Below are 13,555 nucleotides of genomic sequence, written 5' to 3' on the forward strand. Positions count from 1 at the left end.
AGACATCAGCAGAGAATGAAGAGAGGAGTGATCGATATACATTAAGGTCAGTAGGATTTTGTGATTTGCCACCATACTCTTTCTGCAGCTTTGATCTAGATCTTTACTATCGTAACCTCGGTTCCCTGAGAGCGGGAACGAGACATCGCGAAGGCCGCCGTGTTCGCTGCTCGACCATCTAAGCGGCGTTCAGTATCAGATTCTGACGTAATTGTCGCGTGCACCGCATTTTATACTGCCTCTCGAGATTGTCAGTATTTGCATGTGATTTGCATACTTCGCGACAATTGGCCAGTTAATTGGACTGGTGTGAGCCAATGAGACTTCAGGAAAGGAGTTCCCTTTTATTCCCAACATACATTTAAAACTGCAGCGCCACAGGAAAGTGGAGTAGATTGTGTGTTTTTACATTTGAGTGAGTGAGTGAGTGAGTGAGTGACGTGACATGTGGCCAAGTATGGTGACCCATACTTGGAATTAGTGCTCTGCATTTAACCCATCCAAAGTGTGCACACACACAGCAGTGAACACACACACCGTGAACACACACCCGGAGCGAGCGGCAGCCATTTATGCTGCGGCGCCCGGGGAGCAGTTGGGGGTTCGGTGCCTTGCTCAAGGACACCTCAGTCGTGGTATTGAAGGTGAGAGAGAGCGCTGTACATTCACTCCCCCCACCTACAATCCCTGCCGGTTTGAGACTCGAACCCGCAACCTTGGGTTACGAGTCCGACTCTCTAACCATTAGGCCACGACTTCCCCATTTTTTTGAAGTTTTTTGAAGGAAAATTTGAAGTTAGTGAGGAAAGGGCATAAAAACGGAAGTGGAACGCAGCCCAGAAACTTCCAAGCAGGTGTGCTTATTTGTTTGTAACAACAGATTTGCTTTATATTATAAATAATAATCATCCACAAAAATCTTGGATATTATGCAAACATGAAAACACCAGATGCTCAAGCAGAGATGGAGATAATTCTAGTTTTTACAGTATTTTTATGCATGTACTGATTTCTTGGGGTCTCTTGTGGGTCAGATCTGGCAGATGATGTTTGGAGGCCGATATCTCATTTTGTTAATGGGGCTGTTTTCTATCTATACCGGAGCCATTTACAATGAGTGTTTCAGCCGGGGCCTCAACACCTTCTCCTCAGGATGGCACATCCGGCCCAATGCAGAATACTACAACTGGACGTATGACACACACACACACACACACACACACATCTATCCATCATAACGCCAAAGATATTGCATATGAAGTTCTGAAAGTCTGTCTGTCTCTGTGTGTAGAGAGGAGACTTTCAAAAGTAATCAGTATCTGTCGCTGGACCCCAATGTCACAGGCGTTTTCACTGGTCCTTATCCTTTTGGCGTTGATCCGGTAAGTCAGCCAAATTACTGTGGAAATGACATTGCAGTACCCTTTTCTGTTATTTGTGTTTATAGTTTGATTTAAGAGTAATATATCTCCATCACTGTGTTGGTATAAGGAATCCTGAACAATAACTAATTCTTTATCTCCCTCAGATTTGGGGTCTGGCCAATAATCATCTGACGTTCCTCAACAGCTATAAGATGAAGATGTCTGTCATTATTGGAGTCATCCATATGACCTTTGGTGTGTGTTTATCCTTATTCAACTACATGTAAGTATGTTTCCATTTCGATACTTCACTCGTACTGCGTCGCTAGACGCTTATGGGGAAAACTCATTTTTCTCCGAGGACTGAAGCCTTTACAATCACGCAGTGTAACTGCACGGCCATTGGTTCGTGCAGTAAATTAAAAATGAACCAATGGCTCGGCAGCGGCGCTGCACGAGCCTATGGCAACGAAGCCCGCCAGAATGGGCGGGGCCATCTCACTATATAAGCGGGCATTTCGCCATAGGATCTCAGATCAATTCTCCTTCAGCGACGACGATCTTCCCTTCGCTGATCTACGGGACTTGAAGCGCTCGCCGTTGACACGCCTCGCTGCAGGCAAGAAGCTGACTGCGCCGCTCTGCTGTTTCCGCCCGCTCTCCTAGCCGCCTCAGCGTCCGGCGCAGATACCAGCTCGTTCCCTGCTGCCATCCGGTGAGCTTAAAAAAGCAAATTTCCTTTTCTAAAAGAGCAGCGGCATTGTTTCAAATGCCACGCCGTCATTGCGGCTCATGCAGGACTGCACTGCACGCTGACGACGGCCACTCAGAGTGCGTTTCCTGTCTGGGCAAGCCCCACGCAGAAGCCGCTCTGACCGAGATGGATTGTTCACACTGCGTGAACATGAGTCTTGCCTCTCTGTGCGCTCGGATCGCTTTCTTCTCAGAGAGCGACTCCGCCCCTCGCGCCCTCCCGTTTTCTTCCTCCCAGGGACCTGTGAGGAAAAAACAGCAGGGCAGGGGGACTCAGCGCTCTGCTGCGAGCGAGCTCACGCCGGCCCAGATCCCGCGTGCCTTGCCAAGCAGAGAGGATTCTCCCGTCCTCTTCGAACACCCAGACCAGCGTCCCTCAGTGGATGCGAGCGACATGGTCTCGTTCAGTGGAATTGAGGATGAACTGCTAGATGACAGCATGTCACTAGCAGCATCAGACGCGGAGGAGATGTCGGGCTCTACCATTGACCCTGCCCCTTTGCCATCTTCGGATGGTGGCAGTATGTTTGTCCCAAAAACTGTTGTGAATACTGGGCCCATTCCAAAAGCGGCCACACAAACAGCTGTTATAGCGGGAGAAAAAAAAAAAAAACATTTTCAAAAAGAGAGCACATTTCCTCTTCCAATTATCATGAGTGTCAAGTCCCCGCACGGCGACTCACCACCCGAACTAATCCAACCCCTCGCCACATGGACCGAGGCCTGGCAGGCCATCCCCGGAGTGTTAGACTGGGTTTTGGGGATTACAAAACGAGGTTACTCACTCCAGTTCACTTGAAGACCCCCGTGATTCAGTGGCATGGTTCCCACCTTAGTGCAGAGCAAGGACGCTCACATCTTGCGATCCGAGGTGATGAATTTACTGGCAAAAGGAGCCGTAGAGACGGTTCCGCCAGCTCAGAGCGAGTCAGGCTTCTACAGCCGTTACTTTCTCGTCCCCAAAAAGGATGGCGGCCTCCGGCCCATCCTCGATCTCAGACACCTGAACCGTGCCCTTATGAAACGGCCGTTCAGAATGTCAAGTCAAATCAAGTCGCTTTTATTTATATAGCGCTTTTAACAATACAGATTGTGTCAAAGCAAGTCTTGTCCCGGTGGCCGTCTAGGAGACAAGGGCTTCACTGCGGATCTGTCTCTGGGGCTCATCTAGTTGTCCTGGTCTCCGCTGACATTCATGGCTGTAGAGGTCATCTCTAGGTGCTGATCCACCATCTGGGCTGGATACGTATAGGTCGTAATTTAGATATATTTTTGAGATGGAAAAATGCAGTTTTACAAATGCTAGAAACGTGACTTTCAAAAGAAAAAATGACTACTCTGACTACTCTGCCCAGGGGACTGCTTCTTTTCTCTGGATCTGAAAGACACTTACTTTCACATCCAGGTAGCCCCCCATCACAGATGATTCTTGAGATTCGCCTTCGAGGGAGTGGCATATCAATACACTGTCCTGCCCTTCGGACTGTCCCTGGCTCCTCGCACTAGGGCTGCACGATATTGGAAAAAACTCACATTGCGATATTTTATTTTTCTGCGATATGTATTGCGATATGAAAAAAAAAAAATCACCACATGACTTGAATAGTTTATTTGGAAAAAAATAATGATTGGGGTGATTTTGTAGGCGAGTAAATCAGCATAGGAAATAAATTACAAGCATAAATAAATATAATAGAACAAAGATGCAAATGAAATAAACTGTGCTTTATATTTTAAGGTACGTCTTAAAGTCCCCCTGTAGTGAAAATCTATTTTCATATGTTGTTTATTTGTCTATATGGTGTTTTTAATATGCCTGCGGCGCGGCACGACAAATCCCCGACAGTAAACTGATGCCGCAGTCTCTTTATGACGTACTGACACAAAGTTCAAATGATATGCAACGGATATGATATGATAACGCGTAGTGTAGACAGACTTTGGGGCCGTTCACATGTCGCGCCTAAAAATGCGTGGGAAAACGTCAGTCGCGCCGCTTTCTCCTTCTTTCCAAAGCACTCAGGAGCTTGCGCTTTAGTGGCGTCTGCCGTTGCTAAGCAACCGTGACCTACGCTCTCCACGATGACGCGGAAGTTTCAACAAAGGATAAATGGATTTCCAGCACTGAAAATCGCTTGCAGTAGCTCCGCTACTAAATGTATTTAAAATGGGTATCTCTGTACCGCTGTCGCATCCGGTGTAGACACAGTGTCTGTTGTGAGCAAAGAAAACAATCAGTATAAATATAACGATCAGTAGCCTATACTAAACATCGCACATCCTGCGATGTGACTATCGCGGATGCGCACATCGCGATATCGATACTGAAACAATATGTCGTGCAGCCCTACCTCGCACTTTTACAAAGTGCATGGATGCGGATCTCTCCCCTCTGAGCCAAATGGGAGTCCACATTCTGAATTACCTCGACGACTGGCTCATCTTAGCCCAGTCAGAGGCCTAATATCCCAGCTAATATCCCACAGGTCCCTCCTCCTCAGCCACTTAGAGTGCCTGGGACTCAGGGTCAATTTTGCCAAGAGCTCACTGTCTCCCAGCCAACAAACTTTGTTTCTGGGAGCAGTTTTCGACTCGGTCCACATGAGGGCGGTAATCGCGCCAGAACGTGCACTGGCCATACAACAGCTCGCGGCTTCTTTCAAAATCGTAGCCTCTCTCCACCTCAAAACGTTTCAAAAGATGCTGGGCCTCATGGCCTCTGCATCGCAGGTACTACAGTTGGGTCTGCTCCGCATGAGACCCCTTCAGTACTGGCTGAAACCACAAAATTCCGCCTCATGCGTGGCGTCACGGACGCATGCGTGTCAGGGTTTCCCCTTGGAAAGCCCCACAGTGGTTCAAGCAGGGTGTGACTATGGGCATGATTCACAGAAGGAAGGTTGTCTTGACAGATGCATCCAACACAGGTTGGGGAGCTCTGTGAGAGGGCAGACCGACCTTCAGCTCCTGGTCGGATGCAGAAGGTCGGCTACACTTTAACTGCCTCGAGATGACGACAGTATGTCGAGACCACCAGACCTTCTTACCGGACCTGAAGGGGGATCTCCCAGGAATCTGGGAGATCTTTGGCAGGGCAGAGGTCGACCTCTTTGCCTCAAAAGACAACTCTCACTGCCCAACTTATTTTTCGAAGAGTGAGGACGCGTTGGCCCACGATTGACCCAACCTCCTCCTGTATGCTTTTCCCCCGATCGTTCTGATCCCTCAGGTAATCAGGCGAGTCAGGGAACACAGACACAGGGTCCTTCTGGTGGCCCTGCTCTGGAGGAACCAGCTTTGGGTTTCAGAGCTGTCTCAGCTGCTGATAGCAGCCCCGTGGCCCATTCCCCTGAGGCAGGACCTTCTCTCCCAGGCAAACAGGACGATTTGGCACCCCCAGCCTGAGCTGTGGGCTCTGCACCTCTGGGCTCTCGATGGGAGTCAGTAGGCTTCCCTGCCACACTCAAAGTCTATGTGGCAGCTATAGCAGCTTCCCATGCTCCTATAGCCGGACAGTCTGTGGGCCGGAACAACTTAGTTGTCCGTTTCCTGAGGGGATCTAGGAGGCTCAATCCGCTCCGGTCCCCCACGGTCCCTACGTGGGACCTGCCCACGGTCCTGAGAGCCCTCAAGGGCTCCCCCTTTGAGCCACTACAGTCTGCAGACTTGAAAACCCTGTCATTGAAAAAACGCCCTGCTACTGGCATTAGCATCAGTTAAACGGGTGATTTGCAGACTCTCTCGGTAAGCCTTGCCTGTGTTGAGTTTGCTGTTCTTGAGAATTTCTTCATGTTTTCTGCAAATTGGTGTCTTTTTTAAAGGGGTCATATGATGCGATTTTAAATTTTTCCTTTCTCTTTGGAGTGTTACAAGCTCTTGGTGCATAAAGAAGATCTGTAAAGTTGCAAAGACTAAAGTCTCAAATCCAAAGAGATATTCTTTATAAAAGTTAAGAGTCAACCACACCTACCTAAAACGGCTCGTTCTAACACGCCCCCACATACCTACGTCACGATGTGGGAAGATTTGCATAACACAGCCCAAATGTTCACGCAAAGAAAGAAAGCGTAACCATAAACACATTTCATTACACCAAATACACAAAATAATGTTCTTTTTAGCAACATCATATGACCCCTTTTAATGTTTTAAATGGATCTGCATGAACTGCGTTTTTATTTTATAAAGTTTCTTGAGGTGTACTTAGATCAGACACTGTTATAATTTAGAAATAAAAAGGCCATTTTCCTGATTTTAGCCCTCTGACACTATAACACTCTGAATTATCACAGTTACTAACATTTTGTGACATTACTGTTGGGTCCATATCTGAACCAAACAAACAAATAATGCTCTAGTGAGACAATCGCATGGTTGCAAATAAACATTAGGATCTTTTGGAAGGTAATGTTATTTTTAGTCCATTGATCCTGTTGGTGTTATTTTCCGGCTTGTCCATATAAAGCATGAGTGTGCTGGGATAAAGAAGCAAGTAGTACCTCTTATATTTGTATTTAAATTCTTGTATCTCAAAAGATCGAAGTGAAATTTTATTTTTCTATGCATGACTCCTTTAAAAGTAAGTAGTGCAGAATTCAAACCTTTTATGGTATTTTCTATTTTCAGATTTTTTTTTTGTTGCAAACATGACTCACAGCATAAACCTTTGTTTAGTTTCATAGGTCTAGTTACACAAACAAACAGCGTACAACGTGCTTACTAGCCATTAGCAACTGCTCCAGGGTGTCTGTTGAATTTTTGTGTGAAATGTGACGGATAAGGAGGCAATGACTCACTGTAATAGTTATCTTGCTGCTGTCCTGTTGTTTTGTGGTGTTCTTTTGATATATATTTTCTTTATAAAGTGCATTCGAATTTTTAACATGTCCAAGAGCCAGAGCTGCCGTCATTGGGTATGAATACAGTGCATTCCACGCAAATCAGAGTATTTGCATAATCAACACCATCAATTTGCATTGTCACGTCATTCCGGTCCTGACGTTTTCAACTTAAAAAAAGCATAAAAAAATAATTTCATTACCAGTTGAAACGTGTCATTTAACCCTACTATGTATCCACTTACTTGCTCTTTTCCTCCTGCTGTGTAGACACTTCAGAGATATCAGCAGTGTGTTTCTGGTGCTGATCCCTGAGCTGTGTTTCATGCTGTGTCTGTTTGGATACCTGATCTTCATGGTGATCTATAAGTGGGTGGTGTATGGCCCCATGACCTCCGACTCCGCTCCCAGCATCCTCATCCACTTCATAGACATGTTCCTGTTTACTGAGAATAAGGACAACAAGCCTCTCTATACGGGACAGGTGTGTACCTGTTATGATGTCATCTTTCTGTTAGTGTCAAAAAGCAGACATTTGACTTCCATAATAACTGTTTTCCACTTCACAGTTTGTTGGGGACTAAAAATGGTGATATGAGACTGCTTTGTTTATGATTAGTCTCAATATGGTTTATTAAACAGAAGTGAGACCTGGATACGACAGTTTCTTTGCATCTTGCAGCACTTTAACAAACCAGTTTCCTCTCAAGTTTCCAGTTCACCCCCAAACATTATTAAAGGGGTCATGAATTGAATTTTTTATTTTATTTTAATGTTCATTGAGGTTAACTTATAATGTTAATAAAGTTGTTTTTTTTTTGCACAAAAAAAACAAATAAATATGTGAAAAAATGATTATTTTCAACCCTCATTCTGACCCTCAGTCTAAATTTACCTGTTCTTAAGGGGTGGGTCCTTTAAGGCCACTGTTTTTATGATTGGCTAACGTCACTGCATAGGAAACACTATCAACACCCCCTCACTATTTCTTTGTGAACTCTCCATGACACTGTGCCTCAATTGCAAAACAAAATGCTCCGACCAATCCTCTGACATGATCCGGGGTGCCATTAAAAATAAACTATGTACTTGTTCCTTACACTGGGATCTTTCTGAGATCTGTACAAAGACGAGAACGAGCTGTTTAAACCGAACGCTCTTTCGCTCCACTTGTCCTGACGACAGACTTAAAGGGATAGTTCACCCAAAAATGACAATTCTGTCATTAATTACTCATCCTCATGTCGTTCCAAACCCGTAAGACCTTCATCTTCGGAACACAAATAAAGATTTTTTTTATGAATTCCGAGAGTTCCATAGACAGCAAGGGTACTACCACGATCAAGGCCCAGAAACGTAGCAAGGACATCATTAAAATAATCCATGTGACATCAGGGGTTCAACTGTAATTTTACGAAGCTACGAGAATACTTTTTGTGCGCAAAAGAAAGAAAAAAATAATGACTTAGCTTTGATCTGAACGTAAACAACGTATGCTGTTCTGTGTCTGCAGCACCACGAGCATACGTTGTGATACTTTTAAAAAAATGGCACCCGGGTGACGCGGAGGAGACGAATTGTTGAATAAAGTCATTATTATTGTTTTCTTTTGCACACAAAAAGTATTCTCGTAGCTTCGTAAAATTACAGTTGAACCCCTGATGTCACATGGATTATTTTAACGATGTCCTTACTACATTTCTGGGCCTTGATTGTGGTAGTACCCTTGCTGTCTATGGAGGGTCAGAGAGCTCTCAGAATTCATCAAAAATATCTTAATTTGTTGTTCCAAAGATGAATGAAGGTCTTATGGGTTTGCAACGACATGAGCGTGAGTAATTAATGACAGAATTTTTATTTTTGGGTGAACTATCCCTTTAAGCTCGTGGACTATGTCAGAAAGTGAACGCGCATCTGTATACTGTATCCAGTATAGACAAGATAGCGGCAGTGAATGTAATTTCTATTTGCTTTTGACACGACACTCGCATTCAGTGTGATCAAGTGTCAGCCGTTAGCGACTGAACGCCAGTGGGCGGGGCCTACGGTGAGAAGATGACTATTCGTCGATGTCTTACTCTGGAGGCGGTATTTATGCAAATGTTTGTGCCCGAGTGATGTCGTCTTGCACCTCAGATCCAAACGAGCCGTTTTTGGAGATTAAATAAAGGCTTTGTTTATACTGAGGATGATGTTTTAATGGTACAAAGACCTCTTATATGCCAAAAGATCAAGACAAATTTGATGTCTCATGTCATGACCCCTTTAATCAGACTTGGCATAAAATGCTCAGCCCTGACGGTCTCGTTGTGTCTGTAGATGGTCGTGCAGAAGGTTCTGGTGATTGTGGCTGTGCTGTCTGTTCCTGTGCTGCTCCTGGGGAAGCCAATGCAAGAATACATCACACACAGGAGGCAGAGAACTCCGCTTTCTGTGAGCAACCCTTCTGAATTCATCTACTTCAGTGTTTGGGAATGGACCCGCATACAGTTCTTCTGTTTGTGTGTGTGTTTGTGTAACTATGCTCTCATCTTCTGTAGGGAGACCGACGTCCTTTGCTAGCAGAAAACGGCTCTATAAATGCTCACCAGGGAGAGGTGGATGCAAGAGGAGGAGGAGGAGGAGAAGAGGAGGTAAGAGGGAAATAGGGAAAAGTAGACGGGTGTAATGAACTGGTTCTTTTTAATGATTCATTCAAAGTGATTTGATGCTTAAACGCTTGAGAAATGTCTGCCAGAGCGCTTGACGGTTATGAATGTGCATTGATTTTAATTTTGAGGGTGTGGTGAGAGTCGGGTTTGGGTTGTCAGAAGCACTACTATCTGAATTTCTCAGTAGATGCACTCAGCTTTTGGTCACATGGCAGATCGTCACATCATTCCTCATTATTTGCAGGGTTTTTGACATAGTTAACACTAGTGTGAAGGAAACATTTGTTTCAGTAAAAAAACGCTGTGTGGACCCTGTTGAGTGATGAGATTTTTTTTTTTTTTTTAAGAATTTATTAAAATGAACCATCTGAACAAATGGAATAACTAAAATAAATCTGACTTCTCGAATTCTCAGTGATTCTATTCGTTTTTTATACTTGCATTTTTCATTCCTGTTCTGTTCTGAATAACATTACATTTAAAGGATTTGTTGTAGAGTGAGGGGAAACTAAAATACACCTTTATAGTGTTTATAAATGTTCATTTGGTCACACTTTAGTTTAGGGACCAATTCTCGCTATTAACTAACTATTAGCTTTTGCCTCAATTAACTCCTAATTTGCTGCTTATTAATAGTTTAGGTATGGGGTCGGATTAAGTGATCTAAAAAATGGTCATGCAAAATAAATCATTAATATGTGCTTCATAAGTACTAATAAACAGACAATATGCATGTAATATGCATGCTAAGCAACTAGTTAATAATAGTGAGAATTGGTCCCTAAACTAAAGTGTTGCCATTCATTTTATATACTGGTTTCTTACATTATTTTTGAATGTAACAATTAAGTGTGACTTACTGAGCCAACTTGTGCGTTTTTTTTTAATCATCTTCTCAACAATGCAATTTTGACCTGGTGCAACTTATTGTATTCTCCAGAAGTTACAATGAATGTGAACTTGATGTTTTGAAGCTTCAAATTTAAAAAGTGCACAAAGCATGTGTGTATATATAAAAGCAGCTTGCATTGCATTCAATCAAGGTACATATTTTATCAATTCTTTCCTTGGGAATCAAACCCATGACCTTGCCATTGCTAGCATGCTGTACTATTCCAGTTCTTCTGAAGTCGTACGGTTAGCTCTGTGTCACAAACATTACATGATGACAGAAATTAGGTGAACAGTTTCTTAGATTTGCCATTTTTATGATATCTTCTATTTCTTCTTTCCATCTGCCATTGTCTGTAAGGAGTTTGATGCAGCGAACGTGTTCATGCACCAGGCCATTCACACCATCGAGTATTGTCTGGGCTGCATCTCTAACACGGCCTCGTACCTGCGGCTCTGGGCCCTCAGCCTGGCTCACGCCCGTAAGTGCTCTCGTGTGTTTCACTGCTGCCGTCGTCACTGAGGAGCATCTATTCATGCTGTGTGTGCGTGTGTGTGTGTGTATGTGTGTGTGTTTCAGAGTTGTCTGAGGTGCTGTGGTTAATGGTGATGCGGATCTCCTTCCAGCAGCTCAGTTATGTGGGCTCTGTCATCATGGTGGTTATATTTGCTGCCTTCGCTGTGCTAACCGTATCTATCCTGCTCGTCATGGAAGGCCTGTCCGCTTTCCTACACGCACTTCGACTTCACTGGTGAGAGAAACATGTGCTCAACATCCCGCCAAGTCTAAGCTTAGTGAGACTGACTAAGCTGCAATCTAACCCTTGCCCGTATATACTACCATATATACTCAAAAATTATGCAGACCTGTCCTAAATTTAAGATTTATGTACTTGAATTTCATATACATTGTCCATTCATTTGGATTACACAGATTTAATATAAACAAAGTAAATAAAATGTAATGCATATTTGTCAGTCATATATGACCCTGGACCACAAAACCAGTCATAAGGGTCAATTTTTTAAAATTGAGATTTATACATCATCTGAAATCTGAATAAACAAGCTTTCCATTGATGTATGGTTTGTTAGGATATGACAATGTATGGTGTATGGTTTGTTATGATAGGACAATATGTGGCCGAGATATAACTATTTGTAAATCTGGAATCTGAGGGTGCAAAAAAATCAACATATTGAGAAAATCACCTTTAAAATTGTCCAAATGAAGTCTTTAGCAATGCATATTACTAATCAAAAGTTCAATTTTGATAAATTTATGGTAGGAAATTTACAAAATATCTTCATGGAACATGAACTTAATATCCTATTGATTTTTGGCATAAAAAAAAATCGATAATTTTGACCCATACAATGTATTGTTGACAACTTAAGACTGAGGTCCACATGTGAAAGAAATGGGTGGTATTTCTGGAATAGTACTAATAATAACGAATTTGTTAATTCAAAACAATTTGAATAAATGCATTTTGAAAATATAATTTCTTTAAATAAAATCAAATAGATGCAAATATTTAAGAAACTGACATGATTTTTTGGAGTGCAGAAATCTCACCTGTTTTATTTATGTATGAATGACAAATATACATCGTATTAGGTTTATTAGTTTACATTAAAACTGTAATCCAGATACATGGAAATTTAGGCCTGTCATTTTAAAAACTTAATTTTGTGAAATGTTCTGATTCCAGTGTATGCTTGTGCTATATTTAAAATAAATGCCCTCTGTTTTGATATTTTATTAAAATATTTTTTGTACAAAGACATTTATACTTTTTTTAATTTTTTGACTCAAGTGTTTTGGGCCACTGTATACACATAAATTCCCCAAATTAAGTATATACAATAATGTAAAGTCTTTGAAATATCTTGTTTGTTTGTTTTTTTAATTCCTCACAACTCTTTGCTGTGGTTAAAAAAAAGAATGGTGGAACAGTTTAAGAAGTTTAAGAAGAAAAATTGAAGAAGATGGAATTCTAATTATCTTGTAAACCAATGAGATCTTTATAACAGTATAGCAGACGACTTTCATAAATGCATATAAATATTAGTTATTAGTGATAACTTATCACTCTGCATCTCACAATAATACGTCTTAGAAATAAATGTGTATACCATGACCTCGAAAAATGAAAACATGAAAATACATGAAAAATGTTTTAACGCCCTATTATGCATCCACATCCATATCTTTGACACTATGCAACATTATCTTTGAAACTATATCTGAGTACATGGCACACATGTGATGTTGAGTGAACATGATTTTTTAATTGAAGTCTTGAGTCCACATAAAATAAAGTTCTTTTAGCTAATGCTGCATAATCAGGTGTATCTGTGAGCAGTTATGGTTTAATCTAATTATGCTTTAATGCTGCAAGTACATACTGTTTGTACAATTATGAAACAATTTGTCAATTAATCACAAGAACTGCAAGAATATGTACACTTTAAATGAAATAAAGTACATTAAGAATGTTTTCTCAGAATGACCTCCCAACATACAATTAAAATCAGTTTTAAAATGAGTTTGCTAATTTTCAGTTTGTTAATCAATAGCTTGAAACGTTTTGATTTACAGCATTTTTCAAAGAGAATAATCTTCCGTCCATGTGTTCTTTTATTGTTGTTTTCTACTATCACAATGAAACTCTGTTTTAATTATGGAGCTGATGTCAAGCCTCACAGTTGTACTTGCTGATCAGTAAAGACCAAAGCTTTTTAATACTGAAAAAAAAACATGTTTGCCTGTGTTTGATGTATTATTCACAGCGGATTGCAAAAATATCATATTTTACACAGAAGAGTGAGCAATTGTGCACATTATTTAGATTTTTTATTGCATAAGATGAACAGTAAAATAACATACATATATATAGAGGATCACAGTGTATTCATCTATTATCAATTACATTCATAACAGCATCAAAGGAACCAACAGAAAGAAAGAAGGAAAAAAAGAAAGAAAGAATTATACAGGGGATAACAAGACATTTCCAAAAGAAAAGCATTCAGAAATTCTACACACACGTTT

The 13,555-nt window shown here is 41.7% G+C and overlaps 1 protein-coding gene across 1 annotated transcript in view; it reads left to right on the forward strand.

Annotated features, from left to right (window-relative positions):
* Window positions 1-11,253, forward strand: part of LOC107710948 (V-type proton ATPase 116 kDa subunit a-like) — a 29,438-nt gene extending 18,185 nt beyond the window's left edge. The window contains exons 12-19 of the mRNA XM_016515842.1: window positions 1,035-1,192; window positions 1,292-1,382; window positions 1,529-1,647; window positions 7,226-7,439; window positions 9,275-9,388; window positions 9,496-9,588; window positions 10,859-10,979; window positions 11,078-11,253. Coding sequence (XP_016371328.1) covers window positions 1,035-1,192; window positions 1,292-1,382; window positions 1,529-1,647; window positions 7,226-7,439; window positions 9,275-9,388; window positions 9,496-9,588; window positions 10,859-10,979; window positions 11,078-11,253 — 1,086 coding nt within the window. The remainder of the gene's footprint in view (window positions 1-1,034; window positions 1,193-1,291; window positions 1,383-1,528; window positions 1,648-7,225; window positions 7,440-9,274; window positions 9,389-9,495; window positions 9,589-10,858; window positions 10,980-11,077) is intronic.
* The last annotated feature ends 2,302 nt before the right edge of the window (window positions 11,254-13,555 follow it).

Source organism: Sinocyclocheilus rhinocerous, unplaced genomic scaffold (assembly GCF_001515625.1).
Source record: "Sinocyclocheilus rhinocerous isolate Xijiao unplaced genomic scaffold, SAMN03320098_v1.1 scaffold3161, whole genome shotgun sequence".
Lineage (NCBI taxonomy): Eukaryota > Metazoa > Chordata > Actinopteri > Cypriniformes > Cyprinidae > Sinocyclocheilus > Sinocyclocheilus rhinocerous.